Source organism: Juglans regia, chromosome 9, assembly GCF_001411555.2.
Source record: "Juglans regia cultivar Chandler chromosome 9, Walnut 2.0, whole genome shotgun sequence".
In the NCBI taxonomy this organism is placed as follows: domain Eukaryota; kingdom Viridiplantae; phylum Streptophyta; class Magnoliopsida; order Fagales; family Juglandaceae; genus Juglans; species Juglans regia.
The window spans coordinates 14,315,240-14,342,832 of NC_049909.1; the positions used below are offsets into that span (position 1 = coordinate 14,315,240).

Here is a 27,593-nt window from a genome sequence, read left to right on the forward strand (position 1 = left end):
ATACAATGTTTAATTAAAAATAATATATATATATTTTTCAGGATTTTAGAATATTTTAAATATATTGAAATATTTTAAGGATGTATAAAATCTTATAGGTTCATTTTATACCATATACCGAAAATAATCAAGAAAATTTTGAGGAACCCATATTTGTGAACCCTATTTTTTTCGTAATATCATTAGATAATGAGTTAGTGATCATGTTTCTATACTCTTTTTCAGGTTTAGCTTTATCTTTAAAAAAAAAGTGTTTCGAAACTAAAGCACTACTAATTTCTAATAAATATTAATAACTGGACTAAATATATTATTTTCCATCTAACCATTCTAGTTTCATGTATAATTTAGTGATCTAATCAGATGTATTATTGATCATTTAGTCAGTTAACTTAATTGCAAATATCAATTTTTTTTTTCTTTTGCATTTAACAATAATATAATTTGAGGGATGATAGTCTTATTTTTAGGTCATTTAACTATTAATTGTGTAGAAATAATATAATTCCATTTCACAATAATAACCCATTCTTTTCGGAATAGGAATTCCTATGCCACAAAAACCAAACATGCTTTTAGCTTTCATTCAAAAAAATAAAAGAATCTTTGGGAGGGAAACCTAAAAGAGGAGAAAGAATCAAGAGAAGCATTTTTTAGATGTTTCTTGGGAAGTAAGAATTGAGAATAAGGTAAAAAGAAAGAAAACGTGTAGAATATAGATAGTTTCTCCTCTCATCTTCTAAAAGAGTATTGTTTTTCCTTGGAACTGAATAAAAGAACTAAATTAAAAAGTACACCACAAGAGTCTAAACATAGATTTGTCCTTTGAGTAAAGAGAGATATTTAATTACAAAGAAATTTTAGAAAAATAAACTTACAAATTGGCAATCGTGCAAGGTCTAAAGTGTAGGCCACTCCAAAATGACATCTACCTTTGACTGGTCTGCATGAACACCATCAGTAAACTCAATAAAACGAAGGAAAGTGACATAAGTAGTAAGGAAAGAACACTTCTTCTGATTAAAAAACAAACAATCCTTTCTCAGCATCTCAAAAATAGTTCAAAGGTGACCTAAGTGTGATGCCTGTGTCGGACTATAAATGAGGACATCGTCGAAGTAAACAACAACGAATTTTTCCATAAAGTAAAACCTAATGTATGAATCTCATGATTGTGTTGGGCACATTGGACAGCCCAGAAGGTATGACCATCCACTCATACAAACCATGTTGCATCTTGAACGTTGTTTTTCACTCATATCTAGACCTTATTTTGATTTAGTGGTATCCGCTTTTAAGGTCGATTTTTTAGAAGACCTTAGAATCAGACATGGACCCAACATGTCATCCAATAAGGGAATCAAAAATATGTACTTCACTGTGATCTTGTTCATCGCTTTGTTGTCTATTCACATACGCTAAAAACCATCTTTCTTCAGTACTAGAAGGACAGGAACTGCACAGCTCATACTTTCACAGATGTAGCCTCTCTCCAATAACTCTACAACCTGACATTGTAACTGTTTAGGTTCCTTGGGGCTGAGGAACCTAAACAGTTACAACGTCTATTTGGCAAGCTCGATCCTAAAACAAAGTTAATTTGGTGTTGAATATCCCTCATAGGTGACAGTCCAGGAGGAAGATCTTCTAGCATCAAATCAGAGAACTCTGCTAGCAGCTGCTACACCTCTGGTGGCAAATCTGGGTCTATGTCTACTACACTATTCCCACAAGGTAGCAAAGCGTAAATCACGTCTTCACACTCAATCTCTTCTAGAAACCTGGACATAAAAAGTAAGTTAGTACATCGGCTATTGGGGTAGGAGAGGTTCCTTCCTGGCAAAGTGCCAACACCAAGGGTGCAAATCGGTTGGTCCGGTCCGACAATGGACCATTTTCGGTCCCTCATTTTTTTCGAACTAGACCAGACTGAACTCCCTTAGGGATCAGACCGATAGCTATAGATCCAGTCTGGTCCATTCGGTCCGGCCTAATTTTTTTTTTTTTTTTAAATCAATTAATAAAAAAAATTTTATTTAAAATATGAAATTAAACTAAGTGACTTATTAATGTGAATTATGTAACAAACTCAATAAAAAAATATTTCATATGGTCAATGATAATAAATTAGATAAAAATTACATCATTAATTTATATAATTATTATATATTTAACTAATTGATATTATATTTAAGTTAATTGATAGAATATTAATAAGTGTTAATAACATATTTAAAATTTTATATTGTTGATAGTGATAGGTTAGATGAAAATATATAAAAAATATTGTTAATTTATAGAATATTAACAAGTATTAATAACATATTTAAAATTTTATATTTTTAATTGTATAATTATTATATAAATAATATATATAAAATATTTTTTTATTTTTATTTTTCATTCGGTCCGGTCCGTGGTGGAAAAACCCTGGACCATGGACTGGACCGAAACCTTTCAATCCTCTAAAACATGGACCGAGACTGACCGATCTCAGTCTTGGTCCGGTCCAGTCCAGACCGACTGTCTATCACCCCTTTGATGCTAAGGGAATTCTTCCGCCCATTGTGGATAACGCTGCAAAAATATTACAAAGGCCTACCTAACTACACATGACAAGCATCCATAGAGACGACATCACACCAAACATTATCAAAATAGTTTTTGCCAATTGAAAAGGATACTAGGCATCGTCTGTCTACTATTACCTCATTGCCCATATTTAGCCATGACAATTTATATGGCTTTGGATGACGGTTTGTCTTCAACTGTAACTTTTGAACAGCTTCTTCAAACACTACATTCTCACAATTGCCACTATTAATGATCATCTTACAGACTTTATCGACAACTGAATAGGTAGTGTGAAAAATATTGGTTCTTAACCAATCGTCTCCTTACCACTCTTATGAGCTAGTAGACTCTTGCGAACGACTAGGGTCTCATGGTCATCACCATACAACACATCTCCATCCTCCTCGTCATCATACACATGTTCTTCAATTTCTTCAACTTCTTCTACCACTTCTTCTTTAATCAGGATATTTTTGCATTTTTTATTAGCAGATTTTCTACAATAATCTACTTGATGTCCGAGTTCGCCACACCAGAAACATATGATATTGGAATTAGAATTCTAGCCCTTCAGTGGCTAAGGGGTAGGACGAGATTCCTGAGACAAACTATTTGACTGTGTTGATCGCTTTTGATTATCGACCTCCTGCTCTGCTATTTCTCCACTACAAGTGCACTCTAGTATACTTCAGAAATTGTCCATAGAGAGTGAAGATTAAGGATATCCTGTAGGGGCTGCCGCAAGCCACCCAAATATCGTGCCATCATCTGCTCCTCTGTTTCAGATAGATAATTCTGGGCTATCAATTGATAGAACTCTTCCATGTAATCATCAACTAATCTCATGCCTTGCCTCAATGTGGGAAGTCACTAAAACAAGGTTTGAGTGTAGCCGAAAGGAATAAAATGACCCTTCATCTTTTTCTTCATCTTCTCCCAATTAGTAATCTTGGTCTTGCCCTGTCTGTCTCGTGATCGCTTCAACTGCTCCCACCGAGCAGATGCTCTATCCTTTACTTTGATGGCAACCAGTTTCACCTTCACACAATCTGGGACTTTTTTATAATCAAAAATTTGCTCTATTTCATGCAACCAGTCAATGAAATCTTTAGCCTATAACGTACCATAAAACTCAAGCACATCCACTCTAAAATTGAGGTCCCCAAGACGCACCTCCCTACCATGGTGCTCCCGAAATAAAGCACAGGTTTGATATGGGTTCTCGAAACTAGAATCAAAATCGTGATATTCCATCTCACGATCACCGATATTTTGTGCCGCTAAACGCTGGGATAACTTTGCAACCTATCTCTGCAAATCATCAATCATCACATCCTGAACGCTACGATCACAATGAGGAACTTCCTCATTTGAAACCTATCCACGACGACCACGAACACCAGGCACCAGCTATGGAAACTGATGAGATATCACACTAGGAAACATGCTAAAGCTCTGATGCCAACTGACACCGGACATAATTTAGATTAATTCTGGTGGCTAGTTTTAACAAATAGTCGAAACATAAAAGACAAGAGAGTCGTCCAAAATACAAGAAAAACAACTCTGTTTTAAATTGAAAATTATCAAAACTCCAAAATGTACAACCAAACCCACAAGTTGGGCTGAAATAGTTATAAATTCGAAAATATTATGATTTTATCAAAAATAGCAAAATCCTAATAAACATATCAAAAATATAGCCAAAATTGGGATAAAAACTACCTTCTAACTAAGAAACTAAATATTACCATAAAAGGCAAAAAATATCTAAAATTAAAGTTTTGAATAAAGCAATAGCTGATTTTGGGCTCATAAACAATGCACATGGAGCATAGCTAGGTGACCATGGAATGCGCACCAAAAAAAAACTTTTTGAATTGGGGTCATAAGCACGAATTCAATACTCGCAGCCAAAGTTATGATCAAAATACCGATATGTGCCCCAAATAAGGAAAAAAAACATTGTTTCCAGTTGTACTTGAGTTGACTTACCGTCTTGAGATAGTTCAGTGCCATCAACGTACAATCTGACAGCTCAATATCATCTGATTCGAATACTCATGCATCAGGAACTTAGTGATCTAAATAGATGTATTATTGATCATTTAGTTAGTTAACTTAGTTGCAAATATCAATTTTTTTCATCTGCATTTAAAAAAATAGAATTTGAGGAATGATGGTATTATTTTTAGTTCACTTAACTATTAATTGTATAGAATAATATAATTCCATTTCACAATAATAACCCATTCTTTTTGGAATAGGAATTCCTATGCCACAAAAACCAAACATGATTTCAGTTTTTATTCAAAAAGGAAAAGAATCTTTGGGACGGAAACCCAAAAGAGGAGAAAGGATCAAGAGAAGCATTTTTTAGACGTTTCTTGGGAAGTAAGAATAGAGAATAAGGTAAAAAGAAAGAAAGCATGTAGAATATAGATAGTTTCTCCTCTCATCTTCTAAAAGGGTATTGTTGTCCCTTGGAACTGAATAAAAGAACTAAATTAAAAGTACACCACAAAAGTCTAAACATAGCTTTATTGTTTGAGTAAAGAGAAATATTTTAGTTATAAAAAAATATAACAGAAGTAAACTCACAAATTTATGCAATTTTATATAATAAGTTAGATTTACTTAAAAATAAAGATAGTTTTATAATTTAACGTACTATATAAAGTCACCTAAATTATTGAATTTATATTTGTAAAATATTTTTGTAGATGCAGCACTTCCCCTCAAGTAAAAAGTAGAAGTACCTCTATAAAGCCATACCACCTAAGATAAACAAAGAAATTGTCATTTTTTATTTATTTATTTATTTATTTATTTTTGCTAACTAATTAGAGTATTAGTATTAGTTTCATTAAAATCATCTTTAAAATTTGATGAAAAATACATATTTTCCATAAATCTAAAATCTCTCTAGCCATAATCTCACATTAGATTAATAAAAATAATAATATAATATTATTTTTTTAATAATAGTACTTTTATTTGTATTTTTTATATTTTACAATTACACTAACTATATGTTAATTAATAATAATATTTATTCCTTCACATATTTCAAAACATTGTTCACAGTTGGGGTAACTTTTACAATATAATATTATTTTTGAAGATGAACAGTACATCTTTAAATTTGAAGATATACTTAAAATTAATATAGCTTATAGTTCAAGCTTTTATTTTTTGAAGAAGCCAATGTAATCATTTTGTCTACATTTCTTTAAATTGTGAAGATGTATTGGCCTTTGAAGAAGATGCTGCTAGGTACCAAAATGAGGAGATCATCGCGAGACCAAAGAACGACATTATTAATAGATGATATTGTGAGGAAAGAACAATATCCTCCAATAGCTTCCAGCCCACCGGCCGTTAGCATACCTCCGAGGCCTCCTAATCAACCTAGCATACCTCCAAAACAAGCTCCGTCTAGTCAACCCGAAACGCCCCCCAAATCCCCCACTGAACCTAGCGGTGCACCGCCTCTGAAGTCTCCTGAACAACCCACCACAACCACTCCAAAAGAACCACCCTCCAATGAACCCCAAGCACCTCCCAAACCACCCCTGCTTGAACCTCCCAAATCCCCCCATGAACTTACCACGCCACCACCTTTTGATTCATCTGGACATCCGGCTAAGGCATCTCCGAAACTGCCCTTTGTCATCGGTAAAATGTTATATATCGTATGTACTTAATATACGAGCATGCCAAAAGACCAACATTTTTTCCTTATGTCTTGACTTTGAAATATTAAAAATAAGAAATTTGCTTGATTGTTGAGGACGTTATGGAAGCGGAAGGCTATCATGGAAGAATTCAGCTAATTTTTCATTTCTATTTTTCTCAGCAACCAAACAGATAGCAGTGAGCTTCTTCGTGTTCTAATCATTAAAGGATATATGTTGATATCTGAAAAACACTGACATTGTGATTAATTAATGCTCCATAGAACACGATGAAGATGTTATTAACTTGATTCATTTTTTGTGGAGATTTCAGGGGTATCGGGAGGTACAGCATCGGGCAAGACTGCAGTCTGTAACATGATAAGTGACCGTCTCCGCAATTCTCAACGGCTCTATGATTGTAGGGTTGTGCTAATCGGTCAGGTTCGCTTCTCTATTTTTGTGACAATTATTCACTTTATAGCATGATTTTAATGAAATAGCAATAAATTTATTTTCATGAATTTTTCAAAAGATTACCTTAATGAATTAAAGGTCGTGCATAATTAATTTGTAATGCCTAATTTGATATATTAAATTCAAATTGCCTACCCATAAAACCACTATTCGAAAAATTCTCTTCTCAATTAAGCTGATGTGGATGATATATCTTGTAAAGTGATTACATGACATAATTTGATTTAAAAAAAATGTTAAATTTTGAATCTTACAAATCAAATAATCTTACTATTTAAGTGACGTGGATGATATTCTCTGTATACCGACTTGATAATAAAATAACTCTTCACTGGAAATACGTCTAAGGCTAATTAATATTTGAATTCGAACCCAAGTTAATATTTGAGTTTGACACCCGGCCCTTGCTTGCGCGCCAAGCTCAACTTCTCCTCAGCTTCATCTCCAAGCACCTTCCAGTTTCCATCCACGAGACATAATTCGACACAGTTGAGGACCAGAATCTGGGAGAATTTACTTGGGATATATATATATATATATATATATATATATATATATTATTGAGACATATTAGGGTTTTAAAGACAAAATCCCGATTATAAACAAGCAAAACAAAACGGATCAAAATTGAGACAAAAACACACCGAAAAGCAGAATTTTGTAATATTTATTGTGATATTTAGTAATGTTGTTAAAAATTTACATTATAAATTATATGTGTTTATCTTTCCATTAATAATCCTTTAGGCTTTAGATCAAAAAGATCAACTTTAGGGAAACTTGATCCAAATAAACTGCTAGTTATGATCCTATAATTAGTTCTTCATATGTTTATATAATTCAGGATTTTATATGCACACATATAAGTACGTACAATAGTTACAAAGAAATTTTACAAAAATAATAAAATCTAATGGAATAAGTGTTTTCACCCATTTTCGCTTGAATACGATGATGCGGTTTGCAATTTGTTTGATAGAAAAATATAATAATTTTCTTAATCTCATAAAATTTTTTGGTTATGATTTATTTACGTAGGACTCATTCTATCGAGGACGCTCTTCAACAGAAGTGGAATTGAAACATGCACCCGAGTCCAATTTCGATGATCCCGGTATATACATATACATATATACATATATATATATATATATATTTATATGCTTAATTACTAATTCCCATGTATTTGTCGATCAGCAGTACTAGGTTTGAATATATCTTTATATAAAGTGATTATCAAAAATAAATTCTTGTTTTAACGATATTTATTATTTTTCCATGAAAAGTTAATGCGGTTTGGCCTACTAAAAATGCCTGCAGCCAATAATATTATATTAACGATGACAACGAGCTTGTTTTGTTTTGATAAACGGCCCCATGCATTAATTGAGGTTTTAGGGATCAGTACTACGTAGTCATGCATGTAAGTATTATTTCCAATTTATTATTATTATTATTATATGCCCAACAAGCCCTTAAGATCAATTTTTAATACTAATATGTATAAACATTAACAATCCTATATACTTAATTAATAATGCTCAAATTATGAAGAAAAATAATAATAAAAGAACTATATATCATGTATATATTGTCAATATTTATACGTTGCACGTATATTATTTGATTTGTTTATGACTAATGATCTTATATGTGTATATATATTATATACTTAATTAATAATACTCAAATTATGAAGAAAAATAATAATAATAATAATAATAAAAGAACTATATATCATGTATATATTGTCAATATTTATACATTGTACGTACAATATTTGATTTGTTTATTACTTTGTTGAAATTTAGTTTTTTTTTTTTTTAATTTTGATTTTTGTCTTTCTTTAACTTTGTATTTTCTTTTTCTAGACAAATAAGCTATTGACTTTTTATTTTTTTATTTAATTATTATGTCAGGTACACCCCGGGGCTAATGCACCCGGCCGTTCCCTAGTGTTATATATATATATATATATATATATATTTATATAACTATTGATTTACAAAATTTCCTTATTTTATTAAAGAAATATATAGAAACTTCATAATAAAATTAAATTGTTTATGGTCTCCTCATTATGTGTATATAGATGCATTCGACAAGGAAAAGCTCTTAGAGTGCATTCAAAAGCTCAAATCGGGCCAGTCTGTTCAAGTCCCACAATACAATTTTAAGAAGCAGTGCTCTGACAGTTATCTGCAGGTACTTAATTCTAATTCCTGCTAAATATATAGTCATGGGGAATAAATTTGTACAATTGATCTGCACATTCCCAATAAAATTGAAATTTAATTATGTGATCTCTTTTTTTTTATAAGAAGTTTTACATTTTTTAAAAAAATACGCGAAACTTACATTAACACTTACATTAACTTTCTTATCTTACATTACTTATTTTAGAGATTTTAAAGGAAACATGCATTTATTTTAATTGTTTTATTTGGTCATACTTTGGCAGGTGGATCCATGCGATGTTCTCATCTTGGAAGGCATATTGATTTTGCAATGTCCACATGTCCGCGGCTTGTTGGATATGAAGATTTTCATCGATAAAGGTACATGTTTTTTTTTTTTTAGAAAATCTATTTAATACACCTTTTGCTATATCAGCTTTTTCCACTTCCCAGGAAGAATAATCGGATTAAAAAAATTATTTTCTTTGTTTATATATGTTTTATATATTTTTTTTTTCTTTTAGCACACCCAACATAGTGTTGATGTGAATGTTTTCTACATCACTTATGTTAAAAAATTATTGGTATTTTAATTTTTTTAAATTAAAATAGGTCCCACTATAAGTAGTCATGTATTAACACACCAACTTATATTTACCAAAACCCAATGATATTATAAGTTGTCACTTTCTGTAAATATTTTACCTAAAACTTTTTTATCAATTGATTAATGGATATCTTTTTTTTTTTTTTTTGAGTAAATGTTATTAATAAAATTAAAAAGCGCAATAGTAGGGATTTGGAAAATTCCAACAAACATGATCCCAAATCAGACATTATAGCCTAGAAAATAAAAACAAATTGGGAAATGGAATAAGAAAACTCCAGTCCCATAAGAGAAATTATATTTGCATTTTGCATCCTTATGGTATACAAATCTCGTGCATTTCTTTCTAGCGAAGTGGATAAATTATCTGCGACTCATGAAAAAATTATTTTTTTAATAATAAACCTCATTTTTTTAAAATAGAGTATGCGAGATTTAAACACTCTAAACTAACTGTGTCTAGTATTTACCAATTCCTATAATTTCTCGAGTGAATCAGTGATTGAAAAGTCAGGACTTTTCTGTTCAAACAATTGTCACCATAACTTAGAATTTACTTCCTCTCATTCGCTATGATCGATCTGATTATTCTTACATTTTTATGTAGATGCTGATGTAAGGCTTGCCAGTAGAATAAAGCGTGACACCAATGAGCTGGGTAGAAATGTTACCTCTGTGCTTGAGCAGGCAAGAATCATTTTTCCTGTGATCATGAAGGAAACCCTATATAATATATATATATATATATATATGTAATGTCTTTAAGTCTTTTTGTGGGTTTGAGTTTTGATCTTGAAAGAGTTTCAATTATAAATTGATGTTGTGGATCCATGGAATCTGCAGTATTTGAAGTTCGTGAAGCCTGCTTTTGATACTCATATCTTCCCATCAAGGAAGCATGCAGATTTCATCATACCCAATGGTGTGGAGAATCATTTTGCAATGGATACAATCTTGCAGCAAGTCCAGAAAAAGATTGGCTATCATAACCTCTGCTACACATTAACCAATCTAAATGTCATTGAGCCTACAAACCAGGTGCTATACTTATCATCTTCTTGTTCTTTTTGCGAAGTAATATTGTGTTCTGTTAATTGGCCTAAGTCAGTTACAGTTGAATTCTAAGGGATATTGAATTCTAATGGATATTTTCAATTATATCTTGAAAAGTGCTAGAGACACAAAAGTAAACTCAGAGAGTGACGTGATTTTATGTGATCTGTTAGATTTACTTTATGATAAATGTAACTTTACAATCTTTTACATAATGCTAAAAATATCTTATTATACAGATGCGATGCATGCATACTCTAATTCGTGACAAGGAAATATCAAAGCATGATTTTATTTTTCAATCAGAACGTTTAGTTCATCTGGTATGCACTGCCTTTTGTTTAATCCTAAGAAGCTTTATTTTTTGTACTGTCTATTTTTGTGTCTAAAACAACCCTTGAACGACCATTTTATTTTTCAGGTGGTGGAAAAAGGTCTTGCCTGGTTTCCTTCTACACATTTTACAGAGAAACAAGTAACTACTCCTCAAGGTGTGTGTATGGAAGAGGAGCTGAAATTGTTAATAATTTCTATATCAAACTGATCTGCTGCTAATTAACCTAACTTTGACATTCTGATCCAGGAGAACTATACAAGGGACTTAGTTTCTCGAAGAAATTATGTGGCGTATCCATTGATCGAAGGTATAACTTTTGATTAGAAAAATGTTGTTTTTTATCTTAAAATTTATCTCATCTTCACTCTCGAGTCACGCCAAATGATATATCATATTTTAAGTGAATTTTCTTTTGAGGGATTGACCTATCTATTTAAAACGTATGATATCAATTAGTATGACCAAAGACAATAAAATTTTCATAAGGTGTGAGGTAATGAATAGTGGTTGATGAAAAGAATATTTATTATTATATTTCAGTGGAGAAGGCATGGAGAAAGCATTGCGTGCATGCTGTGCAGAAATTGACATAGGAAAAATCCTCTTCCTTGGACCTGACCAGGTGTTACATATAATTCAACTGCCCGAGTTTTCTTTCTTTTTTTTTTTTCTTTTTTTTTTTTTTTGTTGTTGAATTCATCGAGTTGAAAAGGAGTTGTCTCAATGTATTATGGTCTCTCCTTCCTCTTCCATGTAGGTTCATGAAACGCTTCCAAAAGATATTTCAGAAAGGAATATCTTGCTCTTGGATCCTGTTCTTGCCTCAGGTGACCATCATTATCATTAGAATAATACTACATATATGCAACCTTTTTACAACTCTTTTGTAACTCTGCAGGTGAATCTGCCATCCAAGCAATTAAACGTCTGAAGGATAAGGGAGTCCCTGAGTCTCAAATCATACTCCTCAACATCATCTCTGTGAGTGAATTAGCTCAAGTGCTTGAATGTCATGTATTATTTATATACAACATTTATATATTTTTTCTACACTGATTGTAGGCTCCAGAAGGAATAGAAAGAGTATGCAAACAATTTCCAGCCCTAAAGGTTGTGACTTCAGAGATTGATGTTGGACTAAACAAACAAGGCAAGGTAATACCTGGAATGGGAGACTTTGGAGGCCGCTACTTTGGGACTCATGACTGCTAATTTCGATCATATTAATAACTGGTATAACAGCCGGCTAATAGTCCCTTTATAAGGCTTTCGAGCAGATATTCGCAGTGCCCCCCCTCCCCTTCCCCTGGGCGAAACAGCCCCCTCCACTTCACAGCAGCTCGTAGTCCCTTCAGAATAGCGACACAGCCCCTTCAAACAGATCTGCGCAGCCCCTTCTCAGCTCGCAGCCACCGAAATTGTGTTAGAGACCTTTGCTTTAGTGTTTGGTAAAAGTTCTAAGAACAAAAATTATTGGCAAACTGGAGAAAATTTAAAAATATTTATGATGATACTATTGATTTTACATTGTATTAGCATGTAGATGGGTGCATGTGATTTTTTGTTTTTCTTGTTTCCTTTGAAAACCTAAAATCTCATGCCGTATGTTTGGTTACTAGTACTTTAAAACATTATTGTAAGGTATCCTCTGGAGTTTCATTTCTATGAACCTGTTTTACTTTTATGCAAGCCAACGATGCAGATACACATTCATTTGGCTTAATAAAAAGCAACTTCTCATTTATTTGGTTTCTCAAGTGGTAGAGTTTAATACAAAACCCCTCTTGCAACACTTCTGCATTACCATGTAACTAAAAGTGCATAGATGCAGTCATATGTGTGCCGAGTAAACGACTTACCTTAAATTCATTTGCCCTGCACCTCACTTGCTCAAGAAGCTGTATCATTTGAAATACAGAGCAATGCTTGTGCAAAGATTCGATATACCAAGATAAGCGAGCAGCTTTTAATTAGAATGGTGGTGGTCGACTGCTGGAGGTGGAAGTCTGGTCGGCGTTGAAAGATTTTGGTGGAAGTCTGGTGGGTAATACTTGAAGCAGACCGCTTAGAAGCGGCTCTGTACTTTCAAAGCAATCTTTTGATGGGATTGTTTCATCAACCGCTATTATGGTGGCGAACTTCAGTACCGGATCAATATATATGGGTGCGATTAACTCTGATGCAATATATATGGGTGTGTTCATAAAGTCATAGTGTCATGGTGTCTGTCACCAATTATTGCTCAATTCCAACAAACCCGTAAAAAATGACTACAAATATTTGCACAGGGTTCTCTTTCTTTCTGATGCTTATTGGATTTAAAAGACAGTTCTTTATGTTGACAGAAAGGGGATGGGGAACAAAACAAAAGCAGTGGAGCCAAGCCAAGAATTTGGAAGGCTTCACTCACTTTATTCCCACCATCACAAATCAAACTCAAGGGGAAAAAACAACTTAACCTATACTTCATTTTACAGACAAAATGGCTCTCCTTTATCAAGCCCTAAAATATAAGCAAAATTCACCATAGCACCGTCCTCAATCACAAGACTGAAGGGTTCTAAGGGGAAAAATATAACCATTTGGACGGGAACAGCCCTCACATGAAGTAGCTGAGAGCCCTTCTTCTTCTAGAACCCCCTTCGCCATAAAGTTCATTCCATTGTAAAAGCTCGGTCATGTTCACGGACTCGGATGAAACACTTGCACATACCTATACCCACATAAAAATATAAATAAATCAAAAGACAATTGAAAATGCTAAAAAAATGAGAAGGTTGCATCAGTGGATATTTTAGTTTCACTTTACCCGTTCATGAGCATATTTGAAGTCATTTACATTCAAAGGCCGTATATCTGCACTACTGCTCAAAGCTGGTGCAGGTCTACCTTCTGCGAGAGCAGCAGCATGCTCCTGAAAGTGTAACACATTCGATCATATTACTTCTATGAAAAGAGCACCTGCGTCTGCTGGTTATGAATCTAAGCAGTGGACAGCTACATGTCAGTTCACCTCAAATTTGCAGTTTCTAACCCACCCGTGGGTAGCCCAAGTGGTAAGAGCGAACTTGTGTGCATGAGGCCCATGTCACAGGTTCGATTCTCCATGGGATCAAACTGAGATTTTAGTGGGAGGCCATGGCGGCGGGGATTGTTGTGCTAGTCTCCCTGGGGGTTTAGGTTCCATGGGTGAGTCCTAAGGGCTCTGCTGTGGAGTGGTTCCCCCATCATAAAAATTAAAATAATAATAATAATAAATTGCAGTTTCGAAGCGTTTGTTCAAAGAAAAAAACTTGCAAGTCATATGCACTCGGTGATTTAAAACACAATCACAACCTCACCCTGCTAGTATGAGGGGAGGACAAGACAGCTTCAGCCCTGCCACTACGAGTGAAGGACATGATTTTTTGAGCTAAAGCTCACTGGCCAGAAAAGTTTTACTCATAGAAAGGGTTGAGAACCAAAAAAGCATCAAAACATTACATTATTGGGCATTTAGCAGACAATTGTTAATCTCTAGTTTCACAGTCTGCGTAGAGATTTTGTATCTAAACAAAAGCGCTTGGAACTGTGATCTGGTGCAGCGTCTCGAATAGCTATGATAATATCCATAAGCTAGATTGCTTGGCAAAAAAACACATTAATAGCCTAGATTGAAAAGTAAAGATTTGGTGCAGCCTGTCCCAAAAACTAAAGATTACACTAACAAGGGGCAGTGATAACAATGCTTGAACAAGAAGAATAAACTGCTAAACCGTGCAATGATTGGATGGAAGAAGCAGACCTTTTTTTCCTTTTCCAATATCTCTTTAATTGGACGGTGAGCAGCAGTTACACATAGGTTCTGCAGTATATATTGAGTAAGCATGATGAGAGTGATTCCACTTATAGAATAATAATGAAGCTGTCGACAATCAATTTAGTAGTAACAAATATCACCTTCAGGTCACTTCCAGAATATCCATCAGTCATATTTGCAATTGCATCAAAATCAACATCAGGAGCCAAGTCCTCTTTAGCCAGTATAACTTTTAGTATCTTCGCTCTATTTGGAGAGTCAGGCAAATTTACCATCAATCTGTGGAAGAACACACCATAGAAACATGACACACAGACATTGAGAACTACCAGAATAAATGTAATAATCAAGCAAATGGTTAGTGAAAGCAATGACCTCACACAAGATGTGTGCATGCACATATGTATGTAAGCACAGGAGCAAAGATTTTGTGTTTTATGTTGTATATGTTTGCACGAGACTTTTGAGCCTTGTTTGACATGATGTTTTTACCTACGGGGAAGCCTTCGAATGACTGCCTCATCAAGGTCAAAAGGCCTATTTGTAGCAGCAAGCACCAGAACCCGCTCTGTGTCTTTTGTCCGTAAGCCATCCCAATTCACCATAAATTCATTTTTCATCTTTCGCATGGCTTCATGCTCCCCTGGATTTTCCCTCCGGCCCAACATGCTGTCAACCTATAAGAAGACCACCAAGTGAAAAAGTATTAGCAATAATCAACAAACAAGAAGTCAACATGAAAGAGTTAAAATGCTTACTTCATCAACAAATATAACACTAGGTGCAATTTTACTGGCAAGTGAGAAAACAGCTTTCACATACTTCTCACCCTCACCAAACCACTGCAATCAGAAGGACAAGAACATGAGTTACAAATTATGAAATGTAGTTATAATAATTGTCATAGTAAATGATGCAACTTATCATTCTTAACCTTGGATGTGATGCTTGACATGGAAATATTGATGAAATTTGCACCAGCTTCAGTAGCCACAGCCTTTGCAAGCATTGTCTTACCTGTTCCAGGGGGACCAAATAGTAATATGCCCTTGCAAGGCTGTACACAAGATATACAGTTAGATTGTTACCCAAATCATTTATAACCATATAAGCTCAATAGAAGCATGAATTGTTGCATATGGCAAATTTATGAAGGAAAAAAGGACCCAAGGCCATGGTCAAGTAATAAAGTACGAAAATCCAAATTTAAAGCTCGAAGGGCATCATCATATTCAAAACCTTCACACATATGCATGGTGATTCCATATATGTTAGTTGGAAGACGGTTTGTGCCTCAATTGTGCATGGTGGTTTGGGTGTTTGCAACTTGCAAACCTTTAATAAAGCACTATTGGGGAAATGGCTTTGGAGATATCATAGGGAGGGGGGAGCATTGTGGAAGGAAACTATAGACGCGAGATATGGTGTTGCATGGGGCGGGTGGGTTTCAAACGAAGTGAGGGGGCGGTATGGAGTGGGGTTATGGAAGTAAATAAGGAAGGGGTGAAAATGTTTTAAACAACATAGTCGCTTTGAAGTCGGTGAGGGTAACCGAATCCGTTTTTGGCAGGATGTGTGGTGTGGAGATCAGACTTTGGAAAGGTTTTTCCGGCTTTATATCGTACTGCAGCTAATAAGGAGGTTTCAGTGGCTGATGTGCAGTTATTTTCTCATGGTTCGCATCAGTGGAACATTATATTTTATAGGGATTTTCACGATTGGGAACTAGACATGGTTACTGAATTTTTCAGCTTATTACATTCCTCGGGAACTTCTAGGGTTCAACATGATAGTTTGAAGTGGAGGTCTAAGGATCATAAGTTATGTACTGTTAAGGCGTATTACAACCTTTTGATCACTTATGACCTTACTCCATTCCCTTGGAAGAACATCTGGAGATCTCGGGTGCCTTCCAAAGTTGCTTTCTTTGTTTGGAACGCCGCACTAGGGAAGATCTTGACTATCAACAACTTGAGGAAGAGAGGATGTGTGGTGATGGATTGGTGTTACATGTGCAAAAAGAATGGAGAATCGGTTGATCATCTCTTACTACATTGTGAGGTAACAAGGGTGTTGTGGATGAGATCTTTCGGAGGGTTGATGTTGCTTGGGTAATGCCTTCGAGGGTGGTGGAATTGATGGGCTGTTGGAGGAATTTGCAGTGGCTGTCGTCAAGTGGCAGCAGTATGGAAGATGATTCCGCTGTGTATCATGTGGTGTACTTGGATGGAAAGGAATGCGCGCTGTTTTGAAGACAAGGAACGTACAGTGGTGGAGCTGAAGAATTTCTTTTTTAATACTTTATTGCTTTGGTTTTCTGCTATTGTTTTAGTTGGGGATAATATTCATGACTTCTTGTTTTTAGTTCATCGCTCTTATAATGTATTTTTAGGTGTTCTGTGGTATACTACCTGTGTGCATGGCTTTGGCCTTTTTCATTAATAAAATTTATCTCTTACATATCAAAAAATATATATATATATGTAGTAATTTACAGGATTTACTCAAAAATCGTACAGCACACATTCTTTTATAGAAAGCCAGAAACCCGTTACACACATTAGCAACCTTTCAACATCGTCTGAAGAGTAATGACAATACAGTAGGTTCAAAAATGAAAATAAAAGCAGAAATCAACTTTGAAATAAATTAAATATTCTGTCAAACCATTTGGACTAAAGGTCACACAAAAAAGTGTGAATAAATGCTGTCCACGGAAACCCCAGGAATGACTGAATCAACATCCAAGGAACAAAGTGAAATATTTCCTTATATATAAAAAAAGCCCAAACCTATTGTAATAGCTATTAGAAATCTCATTAGGAGTGGGAAACCCCCTTGACATGTGACACTCATACCCATTTGATGGTTCTGATTTACCCTACACAAAATGGTAGGCTTCTGCCATGGTCAGACAGTGGTCAGTATGGGAAACATATTTCCGATGGGGGAAGACGTGGAAAAGGTAGTGGTGAAGGTGCAAGATCTCAGATCTGAGATCCTTGTTGCCAGCCTGCCAGTGCCACCACCCCGCCAATCAACAGCCATCAGAGTCAGTATAGTTCTGATGGTCTATGATCATCAGTTAGTTAAAGGGGTAATTGATACCCAACCCTACTCTCAAGATCCGAATCAGCACATTGATTAATTCTAACTTGTCAATATTTTTTCAGCTCATCAATATCTATAAAAGAGTAAATTTTCTCTGGACAGAGAGAATATAAAGAAACCTTGGTTAATTGGCCCTTGCAAAAAAGTTCAGGCCTCTGCAAAGGAAGCATCACCAACTCCTTCAATGTATCCTTCACGTTTTCCAGAGCCCCAATATCATCAAAAGTCACTCCAATATCACTGGGTGGAATAACATCGGCTAGAAGCCTTTTCTCAAATTCATTTTCTGTTACAACATCCTGATTTCAGCTTAAACAGTCAGTATAAAGATTATTAACTAATAGGTGCAACAAACAAAACCAGTCAAAAGTATAGTCTACGTGGGAATGTATTTAAAATACCTTGAGCGACTTCTTCAAGCTCTTCGATTCATTCTGGATAGCTTGCAAGATTCTAATCCCATACTGGAGGCTGCCAGAATTGCAACATGGCATTACAACTGTGTAATTCCAATCAAATAACTAATATTTCAGCCAACAATGAAGGAAAATGATGGTAGCAAGCAACCTACAATTACCTCTCACTAGACAGTACAAGCCTAGCATCAGGATCGGCTTCAGGATTCAGCATTAGATGATGGCTTAAAGCCCATCCAACTACCTTCTCTGCACCTGTAACATATAACAAATAGAATAAAATAAATCTGGAAACTCATCATGTCTTGATATATAAAAATAGAGCATACTTTCATTTGTAAGCATTTGGTCCTTAATGCATAATGTCTCAAGTCCGTCACATTCCATCCCACTCCGACCAAGAACCTATACATAACGAACGATAACCATGAGTATCATTTGGAAAACACTGTACTTTCAAATCATACAACAATGTACAAGGTTCAGTATCACACAAGACATGAAACACGCAGGCACCACACTCCCCCAATTTATTACATATACTAACACCCTAAACAAGGTTAATATTCTACTTTTTTGTATAAACTAAAACTGTTAAATAACTTATTTTCTTTCTTCTTTTTTTTTTTATAGTTCCTAAAACTGTTAAATAACTAGAGTATCAATCTAAGCAACTTTAAACATAAAGCAACAATAATGCTTGATTCTCCAAAATGTATACGCAGGACAAAATAGCTCACAGAGCGGAGGTGATTCAGATTTCCTTTCATTTTGAGGGTTTCGGCATCTTGATCCAATTGGTGCTTCCATGACGCAAGAAGTGCCTCATCCTGCAATGATTCATAGTCTTCCCCAAATTATTGAAAAGCAATGCCAAGTAACTGATCAGATAGGAATCACCATACAGACCTGTGGCATGTGAATGGCTACTTTATTGGGAAAAAGCTTCGTCAGAACTTTTGTCGACTTCGGGACTTCCTTACCCCTGTCATGCAGCCTTCCAAAACTATCCTGAGAAAATCAAAACACAGTAACGTCACACTGCTGAAAAATTCTTTCAGATGAAACAAAATTTCATGATTTTCAGTCAGTAACCTGTACATAGCCCATAAAAATTAGTTTTTCTGTGTTTGAGAGTAAGGCAGTGCAAAAACTCCGAACCCCATCCCACTTTCCACTACAACTACGCTCCAATTGGAGTCAAAATTTTAAAGTTCAGAATTGGGAATTAAAGAAATTTCAACAAACATCCAAAAAGCAAAGCATGGTAATCCTTTCTCCACACAAAAACACGCATTCACAATGGGAAAATGATGCACAACAACTTGAACAACTTTAAGGAAAGATAAGGAGCCATGATTTTTTAGGAGGTATAAACGTTACTGGGAAAGCCAAGTCAAGAAGTGCAGTTTGATTGCTGCCAAATTTCGTGAAAAGCAGACCACCAGGATGTGACTGCAAGAAAGGAAAAAAGACACGGTAAGATTGTCAAATTGAACATGAGGAAGCGAAAAGAAAGAACTTTAAATGCCATGTAGAAGTAAAAATTTTACTGCCTTCCCTAGTTCCAAGATTTGACCTCTACCTGACAACATTTGTATCTTTTTCTTTACATATCAAAGAAATATTGCAGCTTTTTTTTCCTTTTTCTATTTCTAGACTTTCCTGTACACCTCTTGTACTTAAATTGCACTTTTTGCACTTGTAATGAAGTTTTCTTTTTTGATGTGTAATATTGTAACGAAATCCTCATTACTTGTCAAAAAAAAGATGCAGTAGAAGTGATGAATACTTCACCCAAACCTTTTTCCAACTCCCTCTGTCCCTCTCTCAGTTTCATAGGCCCCTCAGCCTGGGTAGACAGCAGTCACCAGTTACCAGATGAAGGCAGTTACTTCCCCTAGGAGCTCCACCTAGTCTAGGAGGCATCCCCAAAACTACTGCTAGTGTTAGCACCTACACTACTGTCTCCCCCAAGCCTTGATAAATGATGTGCGATGTGTTGTCAGCATTGCTATATTTAGACCTGAAACCTGATATTCATATCTTCTAAGTTCCTAATTTAATAATCCAAAAACTAATTTTTAAGAAAGGGGGCAAAAAAAGGAAAAACTCAAGTCCCACATGGTTAAAAATTTCTATCATATGAACACAATCACTACCTTCTCTTTGCGATTATCAGTATGAGTGTGCGAACTTATTACAACAACATTATCAGGAAGCTTTTCAACTTTGCTTTTAAATGTTGATAACGAGTCTCCATTTCCCACGATAGACTTCTCGGCATCTTTCATAAACAGAATGAAAGGTGAGCTTCTGCTCTCACTAGTCACAACCTGATTACATGATATTTGAAGTGATCAAGTTGCTAATGCAAAAAAATACACCAAGACAGAACCCGAAAGACTGGTTCGAACGGGATAAAAACCGACCTCGAACAAAGTGTTAATAAGTAACTTGTCCAACTCTTCTACACCCGTGTTATCCAAACGAAGATCCGTAACTGCGAGAGAGAGAACAAATAGCAAGAGAAAATGCTGAAACTAATAGTACAAACTGCAAGGTCTAAGCTTGTGAAGATGTATAACTTCAGTAGGATTTTACCATTGCAAAAGAATCCATGCCCTAACTCACAGTGACCTCCAAGATCAACCCCATCTTGTATGGCTCTATCAAACCTCACACCTACTTTTGACAAAGGATTCTCCTCAAAAACCAATGCCACCTTCCCACGGCTTCCACTAGGTGGACCCCTGCACAATGAACTAACAAGGCATATTTTAGAGTGAGAAAAACCACAAAAACACATCTTGTAGCAATATAAAAATGATAAAATGTAACATCAGTTGAGAGAAAGAACAGACAGAGAAACTAAGGAAGAAATTCTTGAGATATAAAGCTCAAGTTCAATTGAAAATCAAGCGTATCAACAGGGCAAACATCCTTCCTAGAGACAAGAAAATCATTTAACCCAAGTAAACTATCGACAACAATGTTACCGTGAAGGAGATGCTGCTGTATATAAGCCACCCGAAGTTGAAGCACTAAATTTTACTCTATCACCTGCATGGTTCATATTCTGAAATATGATGCAAGGGAAACAAAAGCAAATCCAAAACATCTAAAAGGTGGGTGAAAACGGGGAAAAAAAAAAGTGAAAAAGGAATCTCTATGTATAATTTAAAATGGCCTACCAATTTTAAACAATAAATTCTTAGATGTCGCAGAGGAAGAGGGGGCGGTTTCAGACTCCATCTTAGGTTGAGATTCCAAGCCATATGAAGAAGGTGCATTCAAAGAGCTGGGTGGATCCACTTCAACTGCTGACGGGCCGATGTTCCTAGCCAAGTCCATCGTTAAAGGACTTTGTTTGGAGCAGTTGCAGGACTTTTCTGCATTATATCCATCCTTCAGCAGCTCTGCTTCCTTTGATGATAAACCCTATGACACGTTAATTATAAATATTCCAATTAATTAGCCTAGTCATCTATTATAAGTAAAAGTAGAGATCACATCAAAAGTGATGGATACAATGAAAATTAAAACGAGATAAAATTGCACCAACTCAATGGACCATAGTGAGAAGTAGACATTGGAGCCAATCAAAACAGCAAGTGAGAAAAGAGAAGAACGTAGCTCCAAAATAAGACTCAAAAAGATGCTAGATGTGGCTGAAATTTTAATATCGCGGTTGAGAGGGCAAGTTTATCTTACACCCAAAAAAGAATGGCTATCAAATATGAGCAATTTAGCCCCAAAGTAGTTAGCAAGTGCCTTTGCCAACATCTCCTGATATATCTCTGACCCTACAAAGAAATTCAAAGACAAATTCCAGTTCAATATTTTGTAATGTAAGTCAATATAGCCTCAAAACATATCTCAAATGTCAAATTAGCAGAAAATGCCGACACACCTGCAGGACCAGAAAGCAATATTCGTGGGTTCACAGTAGTAAGCTCTGTGGTGTACTTTGCATGTTCTTTATGCTTCAAGTGTATAAACGAAGCTGCAATCAGCACATTTTTTGTGTTCTCACTGCAAGAGGGAAAAAAATGAAACCACAAGTTACCACTGCATGATTCAAGATCCAGAACATCCAACATATCATCTACCAGTCAACAAATGAACATATAAAGTTACCAACTCTATTAATCTACCCTAGGCAACTACAACACACCCAGCTGATAATAATCTGATCTGCTGATTTCCAAGGCCAAATGATACTATTTGAGTGGTAAAACTATACAGAGCCATAAACTAAATGGAGATGGTTAACCTATGATATTAGGTATAAGTAAATCAATATAAAGCAGTTGTGCTAATCCATTCAATTATAAGCCAATGAAATTGTTTTTTTTTTTTTTTTTTTTTATAAGTGTAAACCAATGAAATTGTTTTGTATTATTCTATCATAATAAATCTTGAAATCAACAATTTGAAGACCAAAGGTTTGATCCAACAGAAATAAATTTCCCTAATAGGGGCTTCTTCAAAAAGTCCAATACACTCAGAATATCTAGGTTTTACTTCATTTATTCGACAGCATTTGACGCACAGTACGCCGAAAAAGTAACATATAAATGCTCTGATAGAAAAATAAAGTCAGCCCTACCAACATATATATATATATATAAGGAAAGAAGCAAAACAATCCACAATATAAAGCATATTGTTTTTTTTTATACATAAAAATTTATTAATATCATTAGGTGTAGCCAAGTACACTGCATGAATGCAAGAGAGAATACCTAGCTAGGGTGCAGAAGTGGATATAAGGCGATCATGAACATTAAGCCCATCTAGGAAAATGATTCTAACAAAGCCCAAGAGGGAGAAATTAGAAACCTATTCAATCTAGACCAAGCCCAAAGATACGCCTACCCTCAGCTAATACAAGAGAAACCACCACCAATACACCAAGGCATGTCCCACCAAGGCATGTCCCACCAATCCAGGTTTTGCCCTAAATTTCGACACAAGGCCCACTCAAAGATGTTGATTGTTTTTACAAGCCAATGTAAATTCCCCAACACACTCCTCAATACTTGTAAACTCAGAACGATCCTACTAGAAATATATCTTAGTCCCCAGAAATTCCAAGTTAGAATCTTGGGTTTCATAATACGATTGGTTCTGCCCTCTACTTCTCCCTCGACTAGGACTACCTCCCTTAGTCCCCGGACATTCCAAAGCATATTGTTATAATTGAATCGTCAAAACTGGAGTTGGAAAGTTCTAAGAGAAGAGATCCAATGAATCATGAAAGAATTGCACCTTAAATAGTAAGGAAATTTGTCAAATGAAACATCTATGTGTCTGCCATCGACAATGCCCGCACGAACGTCTTCTCGAAACACCGCACACCTCCAAGACATACCCGATGTTGATGCTGGCTGTGAATCCCTCATCCACTCGTTTCGTTCCTCCAAAACCTGTTTACAGATACTTTTGCTCAATTTCAGTGTACAACTAGTTGATTGAGCTAACATCCTGAACAAAGGCCAATCAAATCATTCACCCCATAGAGTTTTACATTGCCTGCCTCCATGCTGAAGTCCGGGTTGCAATCATGAAGAGAGTTCTTGTTGATTGTTCCAACTTCTGCAGCTTTATCAATCTCAGTGTTTGGGGCCGAGTTGCATTCCAGATCAAGTTCAGCTTCCGTGCCATCATGAACAATAGAATGAGTAGGCACCTCAGGGCCCGGGTGGATTTTACTGGTGGTCTGAGTTGGAGACTTCCAACGTGATAGACCTTGTCTCATGCTAGAAAGAGAGGCCAGTATGGAAGCTCCAGCCACAGCTGACGCATCCCCTGCTCTCCTCTCAAGGTGCAGAAGCTTTCCAAGACCACTTTGAACCTCCGCACCTTTGACTGCAACCTCATTCATCAGATTCTGAAACACCTATTTGATAAAGATTAAGGAACACATAAACACAGAGATAAATGCATATACACTTCCGAGGGTGCCGTGCACAGAGCTGGAGTTAAAAAGAAAATGCATATACAGCTCAACAAGGATAGGAAAAGTGGGGGAGGGGGCAACAAAGAACTAAGTGAAAGAAACACCCAAAGACTAAAAAGAAGGATACATAAGCATGGTTTGCACCAAACACCAACTCATCGCCTGAGTTCAGCTCGCAGCTGCCTCCACTCCTCTTCACATTTGTCCCATTTACTTGCACCGTTCCCTTGCTCCCAAGAATATCTAGCACAGCTAGGTCATTGCCATCACGCTGAGCATGTCCAGAAATAATTAGTAATATTGCATGTACATGTTTCTAAGGATTTCGTCTTCATAAACACAGAAAACCAAGTACACCCTAGCACAACCACAGCCAGCTAAGTCACCAGCACCTGAATGTGCTTGCTTGTGAGCAAAACATGCCTGATTCCACAACAACCCCAACAATTATTTTCCCAATTAATCAAATTCAAGCCCAAGATATACCTGCGTGTGCTTGATTCCGCACAGATGCCCGCTAATACTCTGATCCTTCAAAGTAAAATTGCAGCTTTTATTTGAACCAATCACGAAGTTTTCAGTGCAAATGTGAACAGTTGGATTCTGCAGCATATAAAAAGAACAAAATTATCCCACGGAAAAGGTAAACCCAGTTTCCAAGTCAATTCAAACCCGAAGTGGGTGTGTGCCTCCGCGCGCGCGTGGGCCGCTTTAACTGATCCTTGAGCCCAAAAAATATATTATGTTGCTGCATATCGCAGCAAACCAAAATAAGTGCTTTACTTGAAGCTTTGCGAACTATTTCAGCTAGAAAACATCGTCAGTTAAGTACCCAAAAACCAAAAGAAAAACAAAAATGAAAAAAACCTGTGCAGACTGTGATAGAAGCCTGCACCACGGCACCGGGGTCTCGAAGGTCGTCGCCGGGTTGTTACGTTTCTGGTAAACGCTCCATGAAGAGAACGAACTCCTCGGCTTATCCACAATCACAGCCGGCGAAGCCCCTTCAAGACCCAAAAAGAAAACTCAAGAAGTTACAAAAATCTTATATTTATAAAATTTGACAAATCGAAACGCACAAAGAAAGACAAGAGCTTCAAAGACAGTAGGAAAGAAAAGCGTACCCTCGGCGATCGGCGACACCACCGGGGCTGCCTCGCCCTTCCCAGGGCTCACGACGTCTCCGGTGATCGGAGCATTTTCCGATGTCGCAGGCGCACAAGATTCCTTGGAATTTTCAGCCGCCGCTGTAGTGGGTTTCTCCAAGGCACCGCCATTATCGACCTGAAATCAAACAAATCGATTGCTCAAGAAGCTTAATGTTTAACGCTTCCAAAGATTGTAAAGATGGAAAAAGATAAAAAGAAAACTAAAGACTTGAATTCGGTTAGGATTTTCGTTCAGTGTGACGGGAAAGGACACCTTTTGACGCTTGGGTGAGGGAGATTTATCTTCCGAGGAAGATGATCTTTTGCTATTGTTGTTCCCGGAGAGAGATCCACTCCGCCTCGTTGAAACCATGGCTCTCTCTCCCTTCTGGCACTTTTTTTTTTTTCTTTTTTCCCTTTTTGCCTCTATTTGAACGCTATATTAGCAAGAAACGGAGAGAGACTCTAGAGAGGTGACAGATTATACAATGAACCTCTTTCTGTAAAATTCGTAATATTATTAAATAGTATTTTCTTAATCATTAAGTTAAGAAAAGTTTAAAAAAAAAAATTTAATCATTAAATAAAAATAAATAAATAAAATATGAGGGGAGCATGAGCTGAATCCCGAATTTCTATCATTTTCCTTTTATTAATTACTTATACAATTGAGAGAGTTTCTGTTAATGTGATTTTAACGAGGTAATATAATTGAGATAATTAAAAATTTAAATGAAAAAATGAAAAATAATTTTTATTTTTATATTTTAATCATCGTTGCATTAAATAAAAAATATAAAATAATTGGGACAAAGCATTCCACGTATATATTAATTATATTAAAAGAATTCAAGCAACACTTATGATATTATGAATATAATTTATTTTATTCTTTAAAATATTATCATGATATTTTAAGTTAATACTATAAAAATAAATATAAAATTTAAGTTATTACTATAATTTTTTATATTTCTTTTTATTGACATACTAGGACCTCGTTTAGTTATACAAATAAAATGAGATGAGATAAAAGTTTAAAATTGAATAAAATATTATTAGAATATTATCTTTTAATATAATTTTTGTTTTGAAATTTGAATATATTGAATTATTTATTATATTTTATGTAGAAGTTTGAAAATTTTGTAATGATTATATGAGATAAAATGAAATGAAATAGTTTAGTTTGTGTAACCAAACAGGACATACGTGATCAAGAACAAAATCTCAACTGGTCTCCAAAACTCACATGATGGGGTAGATAGAGGAGTGCTACCATTTAGCCTTGGTTTTTAACATTTTGGCCACATTGGCAGCAGCATGAACATTGTGTTGGCTTAAGTGTGAAAAAAAAACAAAAAAAACAAACAAAATAATAAATCCTAAAGGCATTTGGTCGACCTCCTCTCTATCTTTCATACGAGTAAAAATGCCCTAAGGAGCACCACAAGTTTTTCTCATTTGCTCTATCTCGAAGTTGTGTTCTCCAATGTTGCATTGCATCCTCATCACCTGTAAGTGAAAATTTAACGGACAAAAACAGAGTTCTTCAATAACATTGTGAAGCTCTTGCATTTGCATTTTGAATTTTTTTTTATTATTATTATTTGATTTTAGAATTTTTTTCAAGTTCTCTACTTTACATCTCAAAATTTTTGTGGAGTTTCTACTAAGATTGTTAAAAGGTACATGTTTTTACATTTCTAGGTCATCCCACATTTTTTAGTTGAAGACCTCTGTGTTCCATTTGGTTTTGGTTTTTTTTTTATAAATATGGTCATTCACATGTTATCATTTCAACACAAAAAATGTCGATTTACATTCACATGTAATCATTTTGGCAAACAAACACAAAAAATTTCATTTCCAATATGCGTATAAACTAGCTGGAAGTTGGACATCATCTGCATGCTCTGGGCTTTATAGAATCCCCTAGTCCTCATGAACCCTTTTTTAGACATGTATTGAACGTCATAGTTTCCATTTGCATCACAGCTTTTGCCACTATCACAACTTCTGCCATCATTAGAAAATTTTGCTTCCAAGTTACCAACATCTCCATTTTTATTAACAAAAATTATATCCCTTTTTATTTTTATTAAGGAGATCCTCTAAAGAGTTGTGACCATTATATTTACTGCATGACTTAATCCTAATGTCATAGACCAAAAAGCAAAATAGGCAAAGGAGAAGATAAAAAAAACCTCTAAACCACCATCGAAAACATCTTTGAGTGAATGGTCAAGTTC

General features: G+C 35.4%; 2 protein-coding genes across 4 annotated transcripts; one reads left to right on the top strand and one right to left on the bottom strand.

Annotated features, from left to right (window-relative positions):
* Window positions 1-5,849: 5,849 nt before the first annotated feature.
* LOC108994348 (uridine kinase-like protein 2, chloroplastic) lies at window positions 5,850-12,427 on the top strand. Of its 2 annotated transcripts, none has more exons than XM_018969501.1 (14): window positions 5,850-6,252; window positions 6,586-6,695; window positions 7,767-7,842; window positions 8,821-8,933; window positions 9,190-9,286; window positions 10,120-10,199; window positions 10,356-10,550; window positions 10,805-10,888; window positions 10,987-11,056; window positions 11,149-11,209; window positions 11,443-11,524; window positions 11,660-11,729; window positions 11,801-11,883; window positions 11,965-12,427. In XM_018969501.1, the coding sequence occupies exons 1-14, from the start codon at window positions 5,859-5,861 to the stop codon at window positions 12,112-12,114; spliced, it is 1,665 nt and encodes a 554-aa protein (XP_018825046.1). In that variant the 5' UTR covers window positions 5,850-5,858; the 3' UTR covers window positions 12,115-12,427. The 2 variants fall into 2 exon arrangements, with proteins under 2 accessions (XP_018825046.1, XP_035550178.1); XM_035694285.1 differs by lacking the exon at window positions 5,850-6,252 and adding an exon at window positions 6,376-6,450.
* A 650-nt stretch (window positions 12,428-13,077) lies between these two features.
* LOC108994347 lies at window positions 13,078-25,789 on the bottom strand. 2 transcript variants are annotated; one of them, XM_018969499.2, is made up of 28 exons: window positions 25,616-25,789; window positions 25,318-25,477; window positions 25,061-25,197; window positions 24,680-24,796; window positions 24,321-24,464; window positions 23,747-24,133; window positions 23,503-23,660; window positions 22,142-22,263; window positions 21,943-22,034; window positions 21,423-21,669; window positions 21,228-21,291; window positions 20,833-20,993; window positions 20,661-20,731; window positions 20,391-20,564; window positions 19,612-19,683; window positions 19,138-19,239; window positions 18,969-19,058; window positions 18,558-18,633; window positions 18,390-18,483; window positions 18,214-18,283; window positions 17,932-18,111; window positions 15,636-15,758; window positions 15,460-15,543; window positions 15,194-15,378; window positions 14,842-14,980; window positions 14,687-14,746; window positions 13,712-13,816; window positions 13,078-13,615 (listed from the first exon to the last, which is right to left on the bottom strand). In XM_018969499.2, exons 1-28 carry the CDS (start codon window positions 25,712-25,714, stop codon window positions 13,502-13,504), a joined length of 3,627 nt encoding a protein of 1,208 aa, XP_018825044.1. In that variant the 5' UTR covers window positions 25,715-25,789; the 3' UTR covers window positions 13,078-13,501. The 2 variants fall into 2 exon arrangements, with proteins under 2 accessions (XP_018825044.1, XP_018825045.1); XM_018969500.2 differs by having other exon boundaries at window positions 23,762-24,133; window positions 25,616-25,788.
* Window positions 25,790-27,593: the final 1,804 nt, after the last annotated feature.